General features: G+C 39.2%; 1 protein-coding gene across 8 annotated transcripts in view; it reads right to left on the bottom strand.

Moving 5' to 3' along the window:
• Window positions 1-26,204, bottom strand: part of FAM184A (family with sequence similarity 184 member A) — a 107,573-nt gene that overhangs the window by 56,253 nt on the left and 25,116 nt on the right. For 5 of the 8 annotated variants that reach the window (XM_053664897.1, XM_053664893.1, XM_053664894.1 and 2 more), the window contains exons 2-7: window positions 9,715-10,566; window positions 9,074-9,209; window positions 7,283-7,464; window positions 6,617-6,838; window positions 4,926-5,123; window positions 2,773-2,895 (exon numbers count right to left, since the gene is read on the bottom strand). In XM_053664897.1, coding sequence (XP_053520872.1) covers window positions 2,773-2,895; window positions 4,926-5,123; window positions 6,617-6,838; window positions 7,283-7,464; window positions 9,074-9,209; window positions 9,715-10,566 — 1,713 coding nt within the window. The remainder of the gene's footprint in view (window positions 1-2,772; window positions 2,896-4,925; window positions 5,124-6,616; window positions 6,839-7,282; window positions 7,465-9,073; window positions 9,210-9,714; window positions 10,567-26,204) is intronic. The other 3 variants (XM_037128805.2, XM_037128825.2, XM_037128765.2) reach the window with 1 other exon arrangement.

Genomic DNA, 26,204 nt, shown 5'->3' with positions numbered 1-26,204 from the left:
AAGAGTAGACAAAAAGAAAAATAATTTAAAAGACAAAAGTATTTATAAACTTGATAATTTATCCACTTAGCAGTAAAAACAAAACTCTGATAACCAGGGTTGAGAAATGGCCAACTAGGGTTCTAGGCCCATAAAATACGCCTTGGTTGGTCACTAGTCAGGACAAAGAACTGGCCTTTGGAAAACTCCATCTTGCAACTCTGGCCGAGGCCTTTGTATGATAATATTTTCACTTAAATAAGAGGGAAAAAACTCCTTAAATTTATCACCATTCATAATTTAAAAATTTAAAATAGTAAATAACAAAGAAAATGTTTAAGCAACTATATAAAGTTGACAGTATTGACAAAATTGACGGAATATAAAGTGAAATAAACAAATCTACCACCATAGTATCAGTTCTAGACATTGATCAAGAAGATAACAGTCAAAAAGGATGAAGAATTTTTAAAGTAAACAGCTCGAAATCTCGGTTTAACGAACAGGCCCACGGAGCACAGTGCAGTCACCTGGACGCACCCAGAGCAGCACATTTCCGGCATGTGCGAGGTCACATGCTGGCAGCCTTAAGAAGTTTCAAACATTGGTTTTGTGCGATTTCTAACCACAAAAGATTTAAAAAGCCTTTCAATCTCATACAACTCTTTCAGAGAGAAGAGTGAATAAGACCTAATTAATTTTATGAGGCTAGTAAAACCTTGATTCCAAAACAAGAAAAGGATGGTGTAAAAAAGAAAAAGTACAATCTTACTCAAACCTTGACTCAAAAATCCTAAAATTAATATTAGCACACTCAATCTATTATAATATAAAAAGACATATTTCATGACTAATTAGGATTTATTCTAGAAATCCAACACTAGTATTAGAAAATTGATTAATATAAGGTACCATATTAAGAAATTAAAGAAAAAACTCTGGCTGGTGTAGCTCGGTGGATTGAGCACGGGCCTGTGAATCAAAGGGATGCTGGTTCGATTCCCAGTCAGGGCACATGCCTGGGTTGCAGGCCAGGTCCCCAGTGGGGGACACGTGAGAGGCAATCACGCATTGATGTTTCTCTCTTTCTCCTTCCCTTCCCCTCTCTCTAAAAATAAATAGCATAAAAAAAGAAATTAAAGAAGATAAATATAATCTCAATACATGCAGAATAATCAACATCAATTTGTGATAGCTTTTGAATTAAGAAATTAGAATTACAAGAGAATTTTCTAAACCTGATGAAGATCATTTACAAAACAAAACTTTACACAGCATCATAATTAACTGTGAAATGTTGATATCTTTTTTTAAGAACAGGAAATAAAAACAAGAATGCTACCCTGCCTGGTGTGGCTCAGTGGACTGAGTGCCAGCATGCAAACCAATGTGTCACTGGTTCAATTCCCAGTCAGGGCACATGCCTGGGTTGCGGGCCTGGTCCCCAGTAGGGAGCGTGCAAGAGGCAACCACACACTGCTGTTTCTCTCCCCTTTCCCCTCCCTTCCCCTTTCTCTAAAAATAAATAAAATAAATAAATAAAAGAATGCTTATTATCTCTGGAGAGCCTAGTCAGGAAAGAAGAACAAACAACAACAAAAAGATGTCCTGGGCTGAAGAAAAGGCAGGTTAGGTGCATAAGAAGAAATGAGCCAGTGTATTCTTGGGGAGCCATTCCAACACGGCATCAAAACATTGCCAGAATGCTAAAATATAACTGCAAATGCATTAAGAAGGAAAATCAATGACAAATTTGTTAGAACTCTTTTCAGTGAGATTGGAGTATGCATACTTGAAGAATACTTAAAAGCCATTTGGAACTGAGAGAAGTCCAGGGGACCTTTATGAGAAACACGATTGTACTAAACTGCTTTCTAATGAGAACAGAACACCATAATTACAAAGACTGTGCTCTGCCAGGAGATGTGTGCAAATATGGAGCCCGTGGTGGATTAACTGGGACAACAGAAGAGAGGCTGTGCTGATAATATTAGTTCCCACATGATACCTTCTCCAAACAAATGTTTCAATTCTTGCATAATTAAATACTGAGTACAAATTATTTGCCTGCCCATGGGCACTTGTGTGCATTTCCGTGTGGTTTCTGTAAGCACGAGCAGATGACAAGAAAGTAGGACTTAAAGATCACCGGGGAAGAAGACTCTAGTGAGGTAGGTGCAGCTGACAAGAAGTGTCAAGACAAGGACTTGTTGCAGGAAGCCCAGGCTGCAAACCACAGGAAGGGCGGACTGCAGCAGAAGGAAAGAGGACATACTACAAGGCTGTGCTAGAGCACAGCTGGCGCAGGGCAAGAGGGAGAATGGGATGAAATAGAGATATTGTGATTTAAATTTTTCTTTACATTTATTTTTTCACAACTTTTTGATTTATAACATTGTATTATATTTTATTCTTAGACTTTTCTAGGATAATACCAATTTCATATACAATTTTAAAATTACCTTTGATGTCAAACTATCTAGAATGTAGAAAGTCTTTTTTAAATGGAGACAGTGAAGAGTCTTAAGTCAATGTCTTGCATGGTTTCTTTCCTAGACAGTGTTATTGTCCTTCGTTTTGTTTTCCTCCCAACAGCACCTCGGTTCTAATGTTTCTGGCAGTAAATTTTTACCTGGTGAGATACAGCCTAGTACTGTGACTAATTAAGCATCATTTTTTGATTACTTTACTCTAGTTATTACTTTCACTGAGGTTCACCTACTTACAGAATATTATCAGGTAAGACTTTATCACTAAAACATAACATAGGCGACAGAGCTAAGAAGTTCTTGCCTCGTGATTGGCTGTATTCAACTTGTCTTCCAGCTCTCTCTTCAGGTTTTCTAGCTCCTGTTGAAGCTGACTTTTATCCTCTTCCAGGTTTAGTTTCTCCTTTTTATATTGTTCCTCCAATTCCTTAAGAAAAAGAATGTTTAAAATTTTTTAAAATTTCAAATATTGTATACTTCATAGGCTCTAAGAAAAAGACTATTCTGTTTATATTTGGCAATTTATTCTCCAAATCAACCTTACCCATAACTAATAGTATCAAAATTAATAGTAAATCTGATTAATCTGAGGAGCTTAAATGTTATCATTCTGAATAATTAATGATGTAGCAGTTAAATAATTTTTTAGTGGTAAGAATATTTTGTCTAATCAATAAGGATACTGTGGCACTGAATGACACCCGAGATCAAATGGACTTAATTGATATTTACAGATCATTTCACACCAAAGAAGCAAAATACATATTTCTTTCAAATGCACATGGGTCTTCAAAGATACACCACATGGTAGGATACAAAACAAGCCTCAACAAATTCAAGAAAATTGAAATCATATCAAGTATCTTCTTGGATCACAGTAGCTTGAAACTAGAAACTAACCTCAAGGAAACAACTCAAAAGCATTCAAATGTATGGAGACTGAATAACATGTAATTAAATAATGAATGGGTCAACAATGAGATAGATCAAGGAAGAAATAAAAAAATACCTGGGAACAAATGAAAATGAACACACAACAGCCCCAAACCTATGGGACACAGCAAAGGCGGTCCTGAGAGGGAAGGTCATAGCAAACATGCCTACCCTAAGGAAGACAGAAAAATCTCAAATAAACGACCTAACCCTACATCTAAAAAATCAGAGGAACAACAAAAAGAAACCCCACAATGAGTAGAGAGAAGGAAATAATCAAGATCAGAGCAGAGTTAAATGATATAGAGACTAAAAAACAATTCAAAGGATCAAGGAATACAGGAGCTGGTTCTTTGAAAAAATAAACAAAACTGACAGACCTTTGACCAGAGTCATCAAGCGAAAAATAGAGAGGACCTAACTAGATGAAATCAGCAATAAAAGAGAAGTAACAACTGATACCACAGAAATGCAAAGGATAAAAAGAAATTACTATGAACAACTATATGCCAGAAATTGGACAACCTAGGTGAAGTGGATAAATTTCTAAAAATGTATAATCTTCCAAAACGAATCAAGAAGAGGCAGAAAGCCTGAATAGACCAATAACAACTAGTGAAACTGGAGCAGTAAACAAAAAACTCCTGGCACACAAAAGCCCTGGACCAGATAGCTTCACAGGAGAATTTTAGGAAACATTTATGGAAGAGCTAACTACTGTCCTTCTTAAAATATTCCAAACAATTCAAGAACAGTGAAGACTCCCAACCTCTTTTTATGAGGCCAGTATCATCCTAATTCCAAAACCAGATAAAGATATAAGAAAGAAAGAAAATTACAGGCCAATATCTCTGATGAACATAGATGCTAAAATCCGCAACAAAATATTGGCAAACTGCATTCAGCAATACATTATGAAGATCATATACCATGATCAAGTGGGATATATCCCAGGGATGCCAGGATAATACAATGTTTGCAAATCAATAAATGTAATACACCACATAAACAAAACGAAGGGCAAAAACCACATGATCATATCAACAGATGTAGAAAAGCATTTGGTAAAATCCAGCACCCATTTATAATAAAAAACATTCAGCAAAGTGGGAGTACCATGGGAGTACTACTATTAGAAGTTGATGATTTAATTGAGGGGAAACAAAACAAACCGTCTTCCAAGGGAAAAAAACTGCAGGTAAGGGAGTCAGCATTTCCTCTAGCTGAGGCTTCCCGAGGAGCGTACGTACCTAGATGTTGCTGTCACATGAACAGACAGCCAAGATCAAGGGAGTGTTCCTATTACAGCTCATACAAATGGAAATGCCTCATTCAGCCTCACAAACTACACCTCATGTCAAGAGCTTTTATGTATGTCCCTCTCTGAACCACGATTTACGGAGTGATCACAAGACAACAGCCATCAAAATGAAGCAACTCATTACTCCACAATTAGGTCACACTGATCATTACAGGAGGAACTCCACCAATTTAAATGCAATCCTAAATTGCATCTTTACTCACCATTTGCAGTTTTTTCTTATCCCTAATTGCATTGCTGTGGACAGCCTCAATTGCCATGTGGTGCTTCCAAGCCAATTCTTCCAAAGTTTTAGAATGGGCCTCATTTAATTGAGCCACCTCCCCTTCCAATCTATTTTGCAGGTTTTTTAGCTCCAACTCATAATATTCTTGCTGAGTTTTCTTTGCTTCATTTACTTTCTAAAATTAAAACAAATAAAGATCAATAATTGGCACCTGCTTTTTTCACTAGTACTATTAGTATTTTGAATACATAAACTTGATTGAACTGAGTGCCACGAGATTTAGACTATGGAACATGAAAATAATACATCATTGGTGCTTCAGAAAATGAGAGGTGGTGCAGGCAAATAAATAATTTTAAAGCAAGTGATAAAACAGAGTATTATTAGGTAAGAACCAAAAGTGAATTAGCACATCTGCAAACTGGAGAGAAAGTCTTCCTATATGTCAAAACTGTACTAAAATGGCTTACCAACTTACCCACTCAAATGATATTACTCAATACAATTTTATTGAGTTCCAATTACATGCTTTCTAAGCACTCACAATCTAATGACAAAAAAGTGAAACAACAATGGCAATATAATTGTGTAAGCTCTACAAAAGAAGTGTGCATGGCATGTTGTGAATATGTAGGAAAGGAGCCTAATCTGGGCAGGGTGGGAGAGAGGAAGGGGGGAGGAAGGGGGAGGAAGGGGGAGGAAGGGGAAGGGATGGGGGAGGAAGGGATGAAGAGACAGAGAAAGAGAGATTGGGAAGGCTTTTTGGAAGAGAACACTTCTGAGCTGATGATGGTGACATGTTCTGTCATTTAAATTCTTACAGGCCCATCAGGAAACTAGAGATGAGAATTTTTCAAACCTAGACCAGGTGTCAAAAGCTTGCATTCATAACCACGTACAGCATTTTGAAAGACGAGAGGTGTTAAACCAGGTGGCGAAGTTTAGGCGTGGACAGAACATAAGCTACAAGGCTGGGAGCAGTCAGGAATGAGGCTCCCAACTAGGGAGGAGTCAAATAATAGGGGGTCTTTTAAGAACTCTGGATAGTATTCTGACAGGAATAAGAAATCCCTGAAATTTAATTAAATGATATTTAAAATACAATCATCCTGGCAGTAGGCTGGTGAGCTGACTCAAGGCAAGGAGAGCAGTCAGGAGGTTGTAACTGTGATCCAGGCAAGAAAGGACAGGTGCCTAAATCTAGCATCCGTGAATGGGTAATGAGGAGGAGAGGACAGAATAAAAATACATTAAGGGAGCAGAATCAATGGGACCTGTAACAGATAAGGAAATAGTAATCAGGAATGACTTCCAGGGTTCTGATTTACCAAATCAGTGCTATTTGTCTTGTGGAGACAAAGTTCTAGGCATGCCGATTTGATGTTTGTGAGATACAGTGGGTGTTAGATAAACAGGTTCAAGTTCAGGGAAAAGATGTGGCCTAGACCAACAGATTTGGCAGCTACCACCGAACAAGTGACAGCTGATGTTACTGAAATCGATGAGCACGTGGAATGAGATGAAAATGCTGGGCAACATCAATGGTAAGGGAACAAATGGAGGAGGGAAACTCACAAACAAGCCTGCAAGAGCAGGAGATAGGAGGAAAAGGTGAGAGAATGTGAAATACCACAAGAGAGACGATGTAAGTCAGAGAGGAGTAAGTACCACAGTAACACAAGATCCGCCAAATCCAGTAACCAGGATGTCACTGGAGGCTGAGGCAAACGCTGAGTCTGTGGAGTGGCGGTAAGAGAAACCAGACTGCACCCGAGCAAGGACTGAATGGGAGGTGAGCAAGGGGCAAGGAGAACAGACACTTTTCAGTATGCTTGGTTGTTGAGAGAAGGAGAAAGAGTGTCCAGAACTCCCACTTGGTATTGCAGATATCTGAAAAATTGGAATAAATATTCAGAATTACTCTATGAATTATATGTCTTACTTGTTTAATCCAGAAATTCAATATGCTGGTAAATGAATTTTCAGAGCTTGATGTTTGTTATCTTTTTTGGTTTTGTAGAAGTTTCCTAGATATATATATGTGATAATACATTTCATCCATAGTAAACCAAATACAATTAATCACAAATGTACATCTCACTCAAAAAGGAGTTTATTCAGTTTGAAATAGATTGAACTGCCTTAAGTTTTTTTTCACTATAAATTGTTACTGACAATGCATTGAACATACATATAAAATGGGATAGTCCAGATTTATACCTTTTTTTCTCATACAAAATCAACTAGGGTTAAAGTAATGGACTAAAAAGAGAAAAACCAAACTTTTCTTCCTCTCCTTTCTTGGTGGGGGAGGGATCCTCAATCCATTTTTACCTTCTCCAGTTCCAGAATCTGCTGTTTCTGCTCTTCATCCAGACTCTGAGTTTTGCTTTGCAAAAAAGCTCTTTCTTCTTCAAGCTGAGATAATCTCTCATTGGCCCTCGATTTTTCTGATTCTAGATCTTTAATTGTAACTTCCTGGGTCATTTGAGTTGCTTGAAGCATTCCAATATGACCTACTCCCCCAAAAGAAAAACCCCTCCGATTTAAAATCTGTTGCACTGTGAGATAAAACATGTCTATATTTATTAACACAATTGTACTTAAATTGTACTTAAAACCTAAGTGAAATAAATGGTTTGCATGTACAAATAGTTCTTTGATTTCTCCACTGTGTAAAATGGAAATATTTATCATGGGAATACTTCGTACCAAGTAGAATAGCTTAAATCAGAAAGAAGCGCACTGATGTTGCTCCCTGCACCCAGGACCATGCAACTTATTTTTAAGGATTTCAAGCCATACAAGTTGCAGCAGAGGCATCCCTTCAGGGTGCAGATAGAAGTATTCGGAGTAAAACAAAATTAACGAGGATGCACCGACTAATATGATGGCACCAAAATGAGGAATTTGTTTTTTCTAATCTCTTCTTTTTTCAAATTCCACCATAAAAAGGAAGAAATCTGCATGCAGGGACTAAAGGTGGCAGGCAACAGTTTGGTTGAAACTGAATTGGTTTTAGACAAGGGACCTGATAAATAACTAAGGCAGAGTAAAAGACAGGTAAGGCCAGCAATGTTATGAAAAAATAAGTAACAGCAGCAAACTTAAAAAAAGAAGATAGGGAATGCAGAGAAAGATGAAAAGTGAGTGTGACTGTTTGAGCACAATTTGCACACAGCTTTTTAGAAAGGTATTGATTAAACAAACTCACAGATGCAGACACCAGTATGGTGGTAACAAGAAGGGGAGGAGGTGGAGGGAGGGAGAAGAGGGTAAAGGGGGTCAAATCTATGGTGACGGAGGCAGACTCTGGGTGGTGAGCACACAGTGCAATACGCAGGTGACGTACTACAGAACTACACACTTAAAACTTACGTAATGTTATTACCCAATGTCACCTCAATAAGTTTAGTAATTTTTTATAAAGTGAGTGTGAGATAAAGATATGAAAAAGCAAGTGCTACGGCAGTTCTCAAAGCCCCCACACACCAGCATCTGTGGTTGTGCATGTCCTCCTGGTGATTCTCACACATGCTCGGTTGGAAAAAATATTACTTTAGGGAATATTTGGGATTCAATGATGAATCATCAAGTCAGGTGACATCCTCAAAGAACTAGTTCAAATGGCTTCCCCTGGCACAGTAAACCCTCAGGGAAAATATAACTTCAGATCCAGCACGGTCACCCACACCCTCTAGTAAGAACTAGGAAATTAGCAGGACAACCATGTCAGGACAGGCAACTCAGCCTTGGTATGTAAAGTAATCCCTATTAATAAGCCAGATGAAATGAGGGTGCTGTAATGTATCTATCATTCCACTAATTCACATACTTTATAATGCGTGTTAATAGGCAAAGCCTCTTAGAGTGCACTTTCCTTTTAGTGACTGGCTTACTAGTGTTTTAATAACTGCTAACTCTTAATTTTTCTATAAAAACAAATTTCTAAAAATAAGTTATCATTTGCTTATTGATGATTAATGAGTAAGACACGAGAATCTTTAACATGCTTGAGTCTAAATAATTTTAAACTATTTATTAGAAATGACTAATTGGTCTTGAATTAACATTTAAGTGTTGGTTTTAGCTGAGGAATGCACCAAGAACTACAGTCGGACGTACTAGCTTTGAGGACAAGATCCGAGGCCTGCTGTAGCAAACGTTCTCTGGCTGCTGCTAGCTCAATTTCCACTTCCTTGTGCTTGCTTAATAAGGCCATCTCTCCCTCTTTGGCATCATCAAGCTGTTTTTGAAGACCCTAAGAAAGATCAAATAGCCGTTACTAACATGCAAGAATGATGCTAAGCTAAATAATTAAATTATAAGCATCAACAATTTCTCATTCAAAAGTCACACTTAACAGTGCCTAGTTTCAAATCTGTTTTGATAGGTGACTCTCATAACCATTTTTAGTGAAGAGAAAAGAAAACACAGAAGTAAATCCAAAGCCCAGTATTTTAATTCTCCCAAAATGCTTATGGAAAATATTAACATGTTATTTAAATAAAAACTTTTCATAGGATACACTCAGCAAGATTTTAAGCTATTTTGGAGGTCTTTAATATCTTTTCAGGCCTTTTGGGCCTAAATTCTAGTAGAAAATAACAATAACTAAAGAGTAGCAAAAAATACCTTCATTGACTTTTCCCACAAATGAGTACAAAGAAAGCAAAATGGAGAAAAAACTAGTTAAAGTGGTCTCATTAAAAAGAGGAAAATAGGAAAAAGACACCCATGTATTGGATATAATACTCTTTACTCACCTGAACATTGCTCTCTGCTGTAACAAGGGCTACCTGAAGCTTCTGGCATTTGTCACGGAGACTTCCAGCTTCATCCTGTACCATCTGTAACTCTGTCTTTAATTTCCCTATGGTTTTTCGTAAAATTGCTTCTTGTGCCTGAAATTCTTTTCTAAGGTCAGCTTCCTTTTCTTTGCTGGCCTGTAGGCTTTCCGCTGTAAAAAGCTGTGATCTCTTCAAAGTATCCAGCTCACGTTCATAAAAGGACTGAGCTTTATTCAACTTGCCTTCATAATCCTCAATCAGCTTTTTTCGCTCAAGTCTTAGCTCTTCGAGGGTTCTGTTCAAGGTCTCCACCTCCACTCTGTGCAGGTCCTCTGTCTTCTGCCCCTTACTCACAGAGATGCTCTGCTCCTGCTGGGACTTCAGCAGCTCCTGGACCTCCCGTTTGTGAGCAGTCCTCAAATCTTCCAAGGCCAGCCTTTTGTCTTTTTCAAACTGTACCTGGAGTTGTCCAAAACTCCGTAATTTTTCCTCAAATTTCCTTCTAATCTCTTCAACCTCTCTCGACATGGTCACTATGCGCTGGACATGCTGCGCTTCTGCACAAAGTTGCATGTCCTCAACTCTGTGCTTATAGGCTTCAAATTCTGTCAAAGCCTGCTGCTTCATTTTCTTGTGATCTTCTAACGAGGCTTCTAAAACCTGAATCTTCCTCTTAAGGTCTAACTCCTCTGTTACCCTGCTTTTATACTGCAATATTTTCTCCCTTGTTTCGGCAAGAATTTGCTGGATTTCTTCTTCGTGAGCATCTTTGAGGGCTCGAATTGCAGATTCATGCTCATCGTTTTTAGTGTTCAGAGCATATATGACCTGCATGGTTTTAAAGAAGAAAGGAGAACGATTCAGGGAACATTACTCTTTTTTAATTTTTTGCTTATCTCACTTTGGTTTACTTATTTTTCTAACCTGGAAGGTAATTCTTTCATTTGGATTGATATTTTTCTACACACTTAATATTGACTGATAATACTGAAACGCCATGTATCGTTTCTGAACTCATACAACGATTCACTCAGCAAATCGTTTATCTTGTAACAATCTTAAAATGTACAGTTGAAGAATTTTTAATTAGGATTTTAAAGCATTCAAAATTAAAAATGTTTTACCACAAATAAAACAGAGAGGAAGAGAGACAGAGAAGGGAGGCCACCTGACCTCGGGGAAAGGAGTCTGGCTTCCTGGGGCAGTGGTGGGGACCCGGAGGAAACCTCGCAGAAAGTCTCTGCCCCGCACGGGGGTCCTGCAGATCGGGGAGACTTCGCATGCGTGGAAGCTCTATGCCCTAAGAATTCCCAGAGGCCTCTATCAGTGGTTCAATATTTATTTTATGAATCAACAACATTTTAAATTTAGAAATTTCCTTTTCTAATTCCTCTGTGGCTTTTAAAGCCAATCCTCTTCTCTCCCAAGTGGTCTTAAAAATTCCAGTAAGTATTTTTCTGCTGGCATATCAAGTGCTGTGGTTTGACTCACTGCCTCATTTTCCCTCTACCTCCAAGCAAGGCGCTTTCCTACAGCCAGAGTGTTCTGGGCCCAGACCTTTATTTTCATTTTAGTCCTTGGGTTTTAATGATTCCATTGAGATCTCCTCAACCTTAATTCCACATGACCTGTTCCCTTTATAGCAGTGTTCCCATGCTTCTATGTTCCCGAACACCCTCCATCACACCACTGTGACCCAACGGTGCGCTGTTTGTGACTATTATTACTTCAGGCTTCGAGATGCGCCCACCTTCTTCTGAAGTAAAAAGAAGTGAGCGCTATACAATCCAACAATCCAGATGCAAAAAAGCAGTGTCCTGGAACTTTGCTCGTTTTAATGTGATATTACTTCAAGTTTCAGTAGCAAACAGCACACACTGCAGTTAAGATACAGAAGTATTGCCATTTTTGCAGAGAACTCATTTACGTAACCTGGGGCAATTAAGAGAGACTAGCTGGCTCCTCCTTCACACCATCCTGGTAGCTCTAGACCCTACTGCTACATCTGGGCTGATCCCCTGCTGCGCCTGCAGCTGCACTTGCAGAAAAAAGACACAATGGGGGCCTCACCTGCAAGGGGCCTTCGCTCTCCTCGCACGAGGCTTCCTTTTGCAGACCCAGTCCTCCTGCCATACCCTCCCTTGCTTGGTCTGCTACAGCTATTTTGTAACATCTACTTATAGCAAAGGTAAAAAGGCCCCAACCTTTTTTTCTTTTTTAAATTTAGTTGTTGTTCAAGTACAGTTTTCTGTCCTTTACTCCCATCCCAGCCCACCCCCCCAGTGCCCTCCACCTCCCTCCCATTTCCACCCCCCCCCTTAGTTTTTGTCCATGTGTCCTTTATACTAGTTCCTGTAAACCCTTCCCCTTTCCCCCTGAAATTTCCCACTCCCCACTCCCCCTGGTCAATGTCAGCCTGTTCTCTATTTCAGTGTCTTTGGTTATATTTTGCTTGTTTGTTTGTTTCGTTGTTTAGATTCCTGTTAAAGGTGAGATCATATGGTATTTGTCTTTCACCGCCTGGCTTATTTCACTCAGCATAATGCTTTCTAGTTCCATCCATGTTGTTGCAAAGGGTAGTAGCTCCTTCTTTCCTTCTGCTGCATAGAATTCCATTGTGTAAATGTACCATGATTTTTTGATCCATTCATTTACTGATGGGCACCTAGGTTGCTTCCAACACTGGGCTATTGTAAATTGTGCTGCTATGAACATTGGGGTACTCAGGAGATCAAGGAGACTGCACCACTGAATCTCACAGGCCCCAAACTTTCTTAATATAGCTACCTTTGTCCTCCAATGTCCACAGGAAAACAGATGCACAGAAGGGAAATAAATCATTATTTATAGTCTTTTTCTTTTTTTAATCACCCTAATTCCTTCCAAACCCCAAGTTACGTCCCCAATGAGCTAACACAGGGCCCCACGGAGGACTCCTTTCTTTTACATATTTGTAAATTCAGCAGAGTCTCCTATTCCCTTCCCCGGGGTCCCAAGACTGGGAAACCAAGAAAAAACACACCAGCCCGCCCAACAGAAGTGCACTGGACAGAATGCCTGGAGCGGAGCTGGTCATGGTCACAGGTCTCAGACCTCCCCTGGGGTAGGTCTGTGTGTGTCTCCTACAAATGTTAGTAAGCACATGAAAGGAAAAGAGATACCCAGAAGACAGAATCTCCAGAGAAAAACAAGTCCCACTGTTAGCACTTTGCTCGAGGTAATGATCTGGAAAAGGATCAGTCTCTGGTGGGACGCCATCTAACCGGGGATGCGGGAGGGAAGCAATGTGAGCTTCCCCTGGTCAGTAATTTACTGAAACACTCCTCCCTTGTATTTATTTTTGAATTTTTTATGTGATGAGAATTTTAAGATGTAATCTCTTAGCAACTTCAAATATACAATACAGTGCTATTAACTATAGTCATCGTGCTGTACATTACATCCCCGTGACGTTTTGACTTTATCACTACAAGTCTGTACATCTTGACCGCCTTCACCCATTTCACCTGCCTCTGGCAACTACTAATCTGTTTTCTACATCTATGAGCTCAGTATTCTCATTTGCCTATTTGTGGGGGCTTTTTTTCAGATTCCACATATAATTGAGGTCATGTACTATTTTTTTTCTTTCTCTTATTTCATTTAGCCTTACGCCCTCGAGGTCCATTCATGCTGTAGCAAATGGCAAAATTTCCTTCCTTTTAAAATTTTTTTATTGTTTCTTTTAAAAAAAATTTAATTTTCCTCCAGTCTTCCAAAAGTCAGTTCAAGTCCTGCCTTGCAAGACCACCCAAACCTGTGGGAGTCCCACCTCGCTTTGTGTCCAGCACTTCCACTTCTTTGATACCACTCATTCCTGAAACTCAATACATGTTAGCAGAATTTAATTTGGGGGTCTCGACAGCAGGTTGGGAAGCTGTGTGAGGATATTAAAGAACCTGGGAAAGTTGGTGAAGTGTTAATAAAATTAGTAAAAGGTGAAATGAAAAAGGACAAAAGTACAAATTACAGCATTAAGTTAGAAAGAAGAGAATTTAAGAAAAGTAACCAAAACATCTGACAAATAACAGGGAACTATTATAATAAGGAGCTCTATTTCACTTTATATTCTAATCTAGAGGTCAGTAAACTACAGCCTGCAGACAATACATGGCTGCTGCTTCTTTGAAGTCATTTCTGTGGAGCACAGCTCCGCCACTGGTTCATGTACAGCAGTGCTCACTTGTCCACAAGAAATGCATTCCAAGACCCCAGAGGATGCTGGAAACTGCAGAGAGTACTGAATTCTATATGTACTCTGTTTTTTCCTACACATACGTACCCATGATAAAGTTTAATTTGTAAATTCACACAGTAAGAGATTAACAGTAACTAATAATATAAAACAATTATAACAATGTAATGTAATGAAAGTTATGTGAATATGGTCTCTCTCGAAATAATTTACTGTTCCATAGGCACAGCATGGAAACACTGGACTAGGGGTGGGTCACACCCTGGACAGCACGGGGGCGGGGGGCGGGGAACGACACAAGATTGCACACGTTACTCATGATGGCGCACGATTTGGAACTTCTGAATTATTTATTTCCAGAATTTTCTATTTAATATTTTCAGACCATGGCTGACCACAGGTAACTGAAATCGAAGAAAATGAAACCAGAAAAGGGGAGACTACTGGGTTGCCTGCAGCTGCTTTCCTGTTACACAGCAGAATGGAGTATTGTGGAAAAGATGCTATTACTGATTTCTGATCTATACACAGACAAGCCATCCAACCAGATAAAGCTGGTAGCTAAAAAAGTTTTTTAAAGATCTTATTTATTTATTTTTAGACAAAGGGGGAGAGTGAGAAAGAGAGAGAGAGAAATATCCATATACGGTTGCCTCTTGCATGCCCCCTACCGGGACCTGGCCCCCAATCCAAGCATGTGCCCTAGACTGGGATTTGAACCAGCGACCCTTTGATTCTCAGGCTGGTATTCAACCAATGAACCACACCAGCTTTTAAAAATTTTCAATTTGTGCCCACTTTGTTTACTTTCTGCTGAATAATCCAGGGATTTTACCACTACAAAAAAGCTTCAAAAACCCTATTATGTGATTTGAAAGTACTGATATATTATATTAAAAATATGCAATATCATAGCAATCATATATTAGCATTTCTTCCAGGAAAGAAATGTTAAAATAAGTTTCTAAAAACTTAAAGTGTAGTAATAAAAGGACGCCAAACATAATATATCAATAGTGCTCTTGTAAATGTAGAAGAAGTGTATTCAGTTCACTTCAAAAGAAATGTATTTCTTTTGAAATACATCACTATTTAATTATATTATTTTAAAATAATAATAATAATATATATAAAATTTCAAGTACACTTTACTAGAGGTAGTATCCTCTAACTATTCACCTTTCTACATAATTACAAGAGTAAACATTTATTGGAATATTTCTCTGATTAATTACTATTTCTCAGACCAAGGTAATATAAATATTCTATATTCTTTAAACACATAGCATATATGACTTGAAGTAGCAGAACTGATCCAAATTGGATTATGACCTTGAGTAAAATATCTTCTTCAAGCTTCAAGTTTCTCAATATTAAAGAAAGATCATACTTATTCTACCCTAGGGGTATTGTTGATATAAGATCAACCCATCTTTGACATTTTTAGAATAATGTTACGTAAAGTTTTGTTGAAAAATATAAAGCACTATAAGATGGTAAGGCTTCCTTACCATTGCATCATCCATTTATGGAGAGAAGAAGACTAGTTTCAAAAGAAACTTCAGTGAATGATCATAATTATCCATAAAACTGGATATTATTTTCCACATAGGAAAAGAAAACTCTCCAATATCTCTTCTCATAAGCTATTTTAACAGACACGAAGAGCCATTTACCGGTTTTCTGGAACTATGAACATTTATGTAATGGGAGAGTACAATCATCTCAGCAATTGCACACAATTTCACAGTTCCACTTTATTCCAATAATGCATAATTTAGCAATATATTCCCAGATGAATAAGCAATAGTGAGTAACTTTAACTTTTTCTATGAAGATTTTCAGATAATCTTACCCACAGATAAAATGAGAATAATTCTAGATCCTAGTTTTTAAAATATCACTTAGGTTTAAAAAAATTGTTTCTGAAATAGTTCTCATTGTTGGCTGCTACGGACTGAATTGTGTGTCCCCTCCCCCAAACCTCCCACAAAACCACAAAATTCCTGTGTTGAAACCCTAATCCCCAATATAATGGTATTTGGAGATGGAGCCTTTGGGAGATAATTAAGTTTAGGCAAGGTCATGGGGGTGGGCCTTCATGGTGGGATTTGTGCCTTCATAAGAAGAGAGCAACTTCAGATCAAGATGGTGGCCTAGGTAAACACGGCTCACCTCCTCACACAACCACATCAAAATTACAGCTAAAATATAGAACAACCGTCACTCAGAACCATCAGAAAATGAGCTGAGCAGAAGTACAACAATCATGGAATTAAAGAAACCACATGCATCCAGACTGAAGGAGGGACGGAGACATGGACTGGGCAGATCCCACATCCACGTGTGGTAGATAAAAATTCGGGAGGGATATGTCCAGAGTGAGGAGATATCCTCACACCAGGGCCCCCCACCAAGGGTTCCAGTGCCAGGAAGATAAGTGCCCATAACTTCTGGCCGAAAAGCCCAGTGGGGATTGAGTTGGTGCAAGAAATTTCTGGAGTCCCAAGCAGACCCTCTTACAGAACCCACACATGGACTTACTCAGACTCACTCCCTCTGTGCTCCAGCCCAGGGAAGCAGCTTGAAAGGCACCAGTGGCGGACGGGGAGGAACTGAAGCGTATGGCATCAAGGAAGGAGCTGAAGAACTGCTTTTTCCAAGACAGAAAGGACAGCAGTGCCTCCACAGAGCCACAAAGCCAGCAGGCAGGTGCCAGGTCAGAGATTCCATGGACCTGGCTGATACAGTTTGCTGCACCACGGAGATCCCCAGAGACTCTGTCCCACCCAACTTACAGGAACACCCAAACTGTTAACACTGACTTTTCCATACGAATGGCTGGTCTTGGCTCATGCTTCACAACTTCCTAAATGCTTTCAAAAAGCAACAGTCAGCCTCAGTGAGCCCCGAGGCCTGTACATCTTGCTGAGTGGCCCCAGGCACAGCACTAACAGCAGCCAGCTTATATTCACAGCTTGGCTTTGCCTGGGAATCTCCAAGCCCAGCACAAGTAGCAGCCACCTCAGGTTGCCTTATAGGTCAGGCGATGTGGCCCCAGGCAAAACACAGATGGGGGCTGACCCTGGCCTGCACCACCTGGGAAACCCCAGAGCCTGTGCAGCCAGCGGACAGCTACAGACCAGGTCAGAGCACCACCACTCTGCCCCTGCACGGCTGATCCTCCACAGGGGGCAGAGGGCGGTGGTCAGTGGTCACAGCCAATCACTGCAGCTGACTGGCCAGGGTAAATCCATCCCACAGATCTTCCAACAGCAATCAAGGCTCAATTACAAGAAGAGGGCGTACTCAGCCCACACGAAGGGTGCACCTCAGGTACTTGGCTTGGGTGATGGGGAGGCTGTGTCACTGGACCCTATAGGACACCTACTACATTAGGCCACATAACCAAGACAGAGTCAAAGGGAGGCTACCCTTTACTTTTATTCTTTATTACAGTATATTGTTATAATTTTGTAATAGTAAAGATTACAAATAGTAAGGATTATTGTCCCTATCTTTACTTTTTGTACGTTTGAAGATTCTGGATATTTATTTACTTTCCTTTTCTGATCAATGTCAGCAACAAATAGGCCAACTACAGAGAGAGAGAGCGCGCTAGATAGATAGATAGATAGATAGAGACAGACAGACAGACAGACACTCAGAGTGCATGGGCACTATACTGAGACACAAGGGAATTTACAAAGTAGTAAAGGGGAAGTCTGAGATACCATTTTTTAAAAAAGATCTGGTACATTTAAACACAGAAAGGGTATATTTTCATAATTCTATTTTTATTATAAGCCTTTGGTTCTTCTAGCTGAACTAATTACCAAAAAATTAGTTGGGTTTTAAGGCACCAAAGTTAGAGAATATTGAAAAGAGGCTCTCGGACCTCTCACTCAGAACAGTGGCTCAGTGACCTCCGCCAGGCGGCTCTGCTGCGCCTGCTCCAGAGCACAGCCCACAGCTGTGCGCCGCGGTTTCCATAGCACTCCCAGGCCAGTCTTGTAAATAAAATGTTCCCAAATTATCAACCTTCACTGATGAACTGTAAACAGCTTGCTTAGAGAAGCTAATGTTTCTGTGGAATGGTTCGCCTTTTAGAACGTGTACCTTAGTGCTATATAAGGACATGTTAAAACTTTTTCTTTTAGAGGTGATAGAATCATCCTTTCTTTTTCTGAGCAGAGTTTGTAAGCCAAAGACCAGGTACGGAATGTTTTTAACTGCAGATAGAATTTTTAAGAGGCTGCGAAAGTGGTGAAAAAAAAACCAGGCAACTAGCAGGCTGACTCTAAAGAGCACTTCAACAGTCTTTTATATGTGATGTGAGATATAAACCCTCGAACCCGTATTCGCACAAAACACTCAGCCACACGTTTATTTCGCACTAATGACTACAAAATTAGATCTACTAGAGAGATGCACTGGAGTAAAGTTCAAGGAGAGTGGGAGGGGAACATGTGATACCCACAGTCCTGGCAACAAATTACTGCCATTCTTCTTTATATGTCAGTCTAGTCTCTCTTGTTTTAAGGTAAAAAGAAAAAAAAAAGGCTGTTCTTCATACATTATGTAATCAAACTAATTCCAACTATAGACTTATGTCCAAATGAAACATTTACAAGGCAGTTAACAACAAAACAAAATGCTCATTTGGATTTATTTAGGCCAATGGCACTACCAAACTAATTTTAAAAGAGCTTAAAAATCCAATCACTTTGGACATTACCTTTAAAGATATGTTTGCTCCTTCTGAGTTTCTATTGGAAAAATCTTATTGGAAAATACGTTTGAAGCTGCAATAATAGTATTTCCTATACTTCCATGTTCAACTGAAACAAGTTATCTTCTCAAATGCAATAAAGCCACTTAAAAGAGTTTAATGAAACCTTTTTAGCAGTTTCTTATTGGAGATAGGAATTGCCCTCTATGGTAATGTAGAATATATCTGTTTCCCCAGAAAATCTAACTTGACTTCTAAAATAGCAAACAGAAGTCTTGTTATTAGGCTTATAAGAATGCAATGGGATTTGGCTACCAAACATAACAAAAAAATCAATCAACAAACTTGTAGTGAACGCTTCACTATGTGCTCAGTACTTTTTAAAATGCATTATGGCCACAAAAAATGGTATAAATAGTCTCGCTTAAATAGAACTTCCTTAAATCTTGTAACTGCTTAAAGTAAAACACAAAAATAACAGCAGATAAGTTTAGAGAATACATGTTAAGCATCAAACTGTAGAGTACAGAATACTGTACAGAGCATGAGAAGTTTTCAGTAGAGACGACTGGACACAGACTGCTGTAAACTGAAGGGTGTTGTGGAGAACTGTGAGAAAGCAACTTGAGTTCAGGCACGAGACAAGAACAATTTCAGGGGTTGCTGTGGTCAGATAATCCTGAAGGACGAGTGCCAGAGGAAGCCAGTGAAAGTTAGAAACTTCCCGGTGACACATTTTGTCCCTGCAATTTAACTGAGAAGTAGATCTCTCTAGGAGTTTGGGGAGATTAGAACCCATATATATATTTCTGTTTGTATGATCACAATAGTGCTGAATACTGAATGATTCTAAGACATATTTTATGACATTTAAACATCTCTTAAATTGAGTGCATCTTACAATCAATTGTGTATCACAGTTTGCTTTTTCTCCCTCTTAATGGGACATAAAATCATAAAATAAAGATGCATCTTAAAAATCAATCACTATTATGAATACTATGAAGCCATTAGAAAGGATGAATAAGTTAGTGCTCTTACAATTACGGAAGAGGATAATTCTGAACTCTACAAAAAACCGCCTCAATTTCTCACTCACAAGCAATAGAAGAGACCAGATGCCACAGAGCAGGAAAGGAGAAGGAGCATCTAAATCGAGTCCTTATACAAAGCAAAGAGTTCAAGCCAGAGAGACCAGAAGATGTAGAAACAGTGAATGATTTTTCAGGAGTAGGGAAGCTGTGAAATGAAACCTGTGCTGACAGGGAGAAATGCCACTGATGACACATAAGCTGATTTGACCAGCTGAGTGCTGGAAAGCATGGGGTAAAACCTGATGAGGTTGTTTCCAAGTTTGTCAAGAGCAGTTAAGCCCCCGGTTATCAGTTGGAGCAAGCAATTAACTGTCCTCTTTCCTGGTAAGAAATGGAAAGGAAGTGAATTGAGAAAAGCGACCAGGAAGAGCTCTAGGCTTGAGGACAGTGGGCACAGAGTGGGGCGTGAATGAGACGAGGGACAACAGCAGAGGATTCAGTGAAAAAAATCTAACAAGACACAGACTGGGAGAAAGCATCTACAAAAGACACATCTGATAAAGGACTCTTACTCAAAACATACAAAGAACTCTAAAAGCACAACAAGAAAATGAATAACCTGATTACAAAATGGGCAGGAGTTGAACAGACACCTGAACAAAGAACATACGCAGATGGTAAACAAGCACGTAAAAAGATGCTTAATGTCACACACCAGGTGGAAACTGCAAATTAAACAATGAGGTACCACTACACACCTGTTAGAATGGCCAACGTCCAAAACGCTGACCACGCTGGATGCTGACGAGGATGTGGAGGAGCCGGAACTCTCGCCCACTGCTGGTGGCGATGCGACATTCAGCTACTTTATAAGACAGTTTAGCAGTTTCTTAAAACACGAAACACATTCTTACCATCTGATTCAGAATAATGTTATTTGTTTTTTACCCAAATGACTGGAAAACGTATGTCCACACAAAAATTCGCAAATGGATGTTTATAGCAGCTTTACTCATAACTGCCAAAATTTACAAGCAACCAAGGATCCTTCAGTGAGTGACTGGATAAACTGTGGTGTGTCCAGACAGTGCAATACTATTTAGCGCTAAAAGGAAATGAGCTATGACAATGAAAAGACATGGAGGAATCTTAAATGTATATTACCAAGTAAAAGAAGCTAATCTGAAAAGGATTCATATTGTAAGTATAAGCATTGTGGAAAAGGCCAAACTATGGAAACAGTAAAATAATCAGTGGTCGCCAAGGGTAAAAAAAGAATGAACAGGCGGAGCACAGAGGAGTTTTAGGTCAGTTGAAGTATTCTGTGTGACTATAAGTAGATACATGTTACACATTTGTCAAAATCCACAGAATGTACAACACCAAAATTGAGCCCTAATGTAAAATAAACTATGGGCCTAGGGTAATTATGATGTGTCACTATGTGTTCACCAGCGTATCAAATGCACTTCTCTAGCACAGAATGGTGACAGTGGGAGAAGTCATGTTTGTTGGGGGAGAGGGATATGTGGGAAGCTCGTACTGTCTGCTCCATGTTTCTGTGAACCTAAAAGTGCTCTAAAATATAAAGTCCTTAAAAACCTGCATTCTGAACAATGAGTGCCCAGCCCTTCTCACCTGCCCAGATTCCAAATGCCAGGAGTCAGGCTTATTGCCCCAGGTGGCAAATTAAAGAAAAGACCTATTCCTATTGACACTTAGGTGTACTGAATTAAAAAAAAATCTGATGGACTTCCAGTTTCCACCCGGGATGCAGAAGGATGAAGGCAGCAATGCTCTGCAATAACAAAAAAAAAATATCCAGTGTCTTTCATACTTAGTTTTTATTCTGTTTGCTTGTTTGTTTTGTTGTTTAGCTTCCTGTTAAAGATGAGATCATATGGTACACAGGAATGAGGACTCGGGGAGGGGGGAGGAAATGGGAGCGAGGTGGGGAGACGGGGCAGGGGGGGCTGGGATGGGAGAAATAGACAAAAAACTGTACTTGAAAAATAACTAAATAAAATTAAAAAAAAAAAGAAAACAGAAAAAAAATTATCCAACAACCTACACAACACAATCACGAGTTTTCTTGCACCCACTCAAGAGCAGAGATCACAATGCAACCTCCTGGCTTTAACTGTAGGACAGGCCTCCAAGGTCAGGTGGTTTACCAGCACTGGCTACACTATGGCAGAGCACAGAAGGAAGATGAGTCTCTCATTCAAATAGCTAAGAAGAATTCAACTAAAATTTATGACAAATTATTAAAGGTAAAACATGGTTGCTGGGAGTTTAGCAAAACTACTCCATATCACTGCCTTGACACCCGCCCTGTGTAGCCAAGGGGCCTTCGAGGGCCTTAAAATAACATCAGGCCCTCCTTCAAGTGCTCACGTCCTACGTTAACTGTCCGAAGAGTGAAGAGAATCTAAGTCTCTGTCAGGGCCACCCCAACTGCCTGTGTGATAAGCATTCTCCCTGCCTCCCAAGACCTTGCACTTGTGCATAGTCCTTAGATTAAAACCCCACAAAGCTTACCAAACCTCAGCTCCTTTTAGTTTGAATTGGCTGATATGGACTTAGCCTTAGGCAGTCCAAAACATTCTACCCATGAACCCTAATAGAGGCATATGCCCCAGGTCTTACCCTGCTGTCTCTGCCTGTACCCTGCCTTAACCTTCCTGAGTGGGCCCCCCAAGGTACTTCAGAGCCTGTGAGCAATATTTTGTTGAGGCAAGGCTCACCATTGGACACTCCAGGGCTCTACTTAACAAGTGTTAATTTGACAAAGTCACAACCATGGGCAAGCGTGAGAATACAGAGCCCATGGATGCTGCACAAACAGGGAATTGCACCTACTCACTGTCTCTGCCATGACTTCAGTTACTATAAGACAAGAGACTGGACAGGAGACCAGAGAAAGCCTCTCTCAGTGATATGGGCCAACCAAGGTAGAAAAAGTACAAACCTTACCCATATTTTTTTCACCTAAGTAATAAAAACCATAAACTACTACAGTGAGGGCAACAACCCTGTTTCCCTACTCTGCCCCCCTACAGGCCCACATCTCTACCTGCACCCCCAAAGCACAGGGGCTAACCAGTTAAGGCTGCGCTGGGGAAGAGAGACAGAGTAAAAACTTTTGGGGAAGGGGCAGGAGCCACTGGATAAAAATGAAAACAAAATGTATCAAAACTTGTGGGATGCAGCTAATACAGGCTGGCAAACTAGGTGCACAGCCTGTTTTAATAAAACAACGCAGCTATGACCATTTATTTACATACTGTATTATCTACTAACTGCTTTCCACTGTAATGGTAGAGATGAGTAGTTGCTACATTAAAAAAGATTTCAAATACATAATTTAAACTTACAACTCAAAGATTCAGAGAAAGAAGAGCAAACTAAACTCAAAGTTAGCAGAAGGGAGAAAATATAATAAATATCAGAGTGTAGATTAATGAAATAGAGAACTGAAAATAATAGAGAATCAATGAAACCAAAAGATGGCCCTTTGAAACGGTCAACAAAATTGATAAGCCTCAGGGAAGTCCATTTCACCATTGCTAGTCAACATTGTACTAGAAATCCTAGCCAGAGTAATTAGGCAAGAAAAAGAAATATAAAGCATCCAAATGGAAAGGGAAGAAGTAAAACCATCATTATTTCTATACATAGAAAATCCCAAAGAATCCATAAAAAACTATTAGAGCTAATAAATGAATTCAGCAAATTTGGAGAAAACAAGGTTAACACACAAAATCAGTTGTGAACAAGCAATGAACAATATTAAGAGGAAATTAGGGAAACGATTCCCTTTGCAGTGGTTCTACAGATGTGACTTGCATGCCCCAAATAATTTAATATTAATTGTTAAGAGTATGAGGTTTATAAATGTAAAAAAAAAAAAGAAAGCCTTTTGGACAATACTTTGGGAACTGCACATAACTCTTAGTTTATTTCATCTATGTTGCAATTTGTAAAGAGTAATATTTACTGACATCATTAATGCGCATGGTGATCAGAAATTAGAGTGCTTTACTTTCTCTCAAAATTTTACAGGGTTGATCTGAACCTGGCCCTGTCTCCTGAAGTATATCACATCATGATATACTTCACGATGGTAAACAGCATCCATCATGCATGTAGAGACAGAAAAGAGACTGCCAAGGACCATAATTCTATGAACTCTTCTAATCTAGACTATTTTAACAACCTCTGTCTGCTTTCAAAGCTACATGATTTCACAACTGATTATTGCTCCTCCATCCATTTCCAGGATTTCTGATATCTCAGGCGGGAGAGAAGTGAAACCAGAAGTGGCATTCCTTCGTTCATCTACTTATGTAGTCAGTCCACGGCTATGTGGTAATATCAAAGATCTGTGCAAAAGAAAATTACCCCCTAATTACAAAGAAGTTGAGAAACCCCTGCTATGTTGGCAAAAACAAAAACAAAAGCAGATGAAGCAAAAAGGAGGGCTTGTTCTTCACTTCCACCCACCAAAACAAAATGCTATGCTATCAGTTTCCCAAAACCCCTTTGCTTTTTTGTTGTTCTATTCTTCTCATTCAGTCGAGGAAAGAAACCCTTATAGGAACTACATTTGTTTTTTGTTTTTAAACACTTACTGGATCCTAGTTGTCCCTCCTCCTCCTAGCTGCTAAGCAACTTACTTGAGCATCTGCTCAAACTGGCTTTGGCTCAGGTCACATGCAGACCTCTTAAAAAGCCACTCTGGCATTACTGTATTCCCTACCCAGCCCAGTTTCTCCAGCAGAGGGATCATCTCCAAAGCAACAGTGACACAGTGACTTACAACAGGAGACCTCTGTTCTTGGTGTTGTGTCTCAGAGTAGGAGGAAGCAGAATAGCAGTAGTAGAGAGAGTGTAAAGTTAGCTACAGAAATGGCAGGAGAGACCAGACTGCCTGTCATCCTCATTCACAAACAGTCGATGCATAAGACACCGCAATGAATTTAGTAATGAGAGTAGAAATATTCAAAGCTGCAATAACAAAGATTTCCTCTATTTCCATGCTCAACTCAAACACATTATCTTCTCAAATGGAATAAAGCTAAACAAAAAGAAATGTATCCTAAAAAATATATGGATTAGGAAAGCAGGTAAGTGTTTCATAACCAATCATGCCAATACTAGTGTTCTCCCTGGAATGTCCTCCTTTTATCATATCCAGTTATCTAAAACTACCTTTTTAAAATAAATTTTTTAAAGATTTTTATCTATTTATTTTTAGAGAGAAGAGAAGGGAGGGAGAAAGAGAGGGAGAGAAATATCAGTGTGTGGCTGCCTCTCACTTGGCTCCCCACTGGGGACCTGGCCTGCAACCCAGGCATGTGCCCTGACTGGGAATCAAACCGATGGCGCTTTAGTTTGCAGCCTGCGCTCAATCTAATGAGCTATACCAGCCAGGGCTAAAACTACCTTTTAAAAAGTTATATGTTCTATGTATTTTCTGATTACTAATTGTTGTTCATCGTAGAAACTTTGGAAAATAGATAAAAACAACAAAAAAAGAAAAAAATATTTGTCGCCCTCTGTCTTATTACCACTGCTTTCTTTTTTTTTCTTTGCATCTCTCTCCTTATAAGAGAATTTAATGAGATTGGACATTCGGAACAAAATAAAAACAATTAAAAGTCACACCAATATCTGTGATCTGAAAAGTTAGAAAAATAGTTCTGTCCATGATGAAAAAGGTGTGCTTTGGAAAGTTATGTAATTGCACCAAGTTGATCCTCAGATGAACAATTTTGAAGGAATTGTTATAACCAAATAGGCACCATAATTTTTATCCTACTCATCCAATTCCCTGACAGTATTATTGCTACTGCCCACTTCTATTTTTCTTTTCGAAGGAAATCCAGAGAGGTGATAATATATAATTATACCAACCAATATTGTCTAAACTCTATGATGATATAAAAATATTTTTTAATCTGTAACATCATCTCTGTTCCAACTAGCATTTGAAGTCTGGGGAGACCCACAATATCTGAGTTCCTACAATATTTTGAACACATCTCTATCTATGGTACTTATTTAACAAGCTATAACATATTCCATTCCCACGTGCATTTATTTTTTACCCTATATTTGGTGTCTTTGCAATAACTGGATATTGTAGATATAAACATGTATTAGGCAGTATTAGTGAATTGTCAGCCAACATTTTACATGAGCCTTGGATTGGGGGCATCCAACCCACAGCCTATGGGCCACATGCGGCCCAGGGTGGCCATGAATATGTTCCAACACAAAATAGATAAAAATCTTTGGAACAAGTCCCAAAACTTACTTAAAAACTTTTTTTGCTCATCAGTTTTTGTTAGTGTTTGTGTATATAATGTGTGGTCCAAAACAACTTTTCTTCTTCCATTATGGCCCAGAGACACCAAAAGGTCGGATACCCCGGCAAGGTTCTGTACTGGGTAAACAAAAC

The sequence above is a fragment of the Artibeus jamaicensis genome, unplaced genomic scaffold, assembly GCF_021234435.1.
Source record: "Artibeus jamaicensis isolate MK-2021 breed Jamaican fruit bat unplaced genomic scaffold, CSHL_Jam_final contig_387, whole genome shotgun sequence".
NCBI lineage: Eukaryota > Metazoa > Chordata > Mammalia > Chiroptera > Phyllostomidae > Artibeus > Artibeus jamaicensis.
The sequence above is the reverse complement of the archived record's forward strand: the minus strand, read 5'-3'. Positions and strand labels throughout refer to the sequence as shown.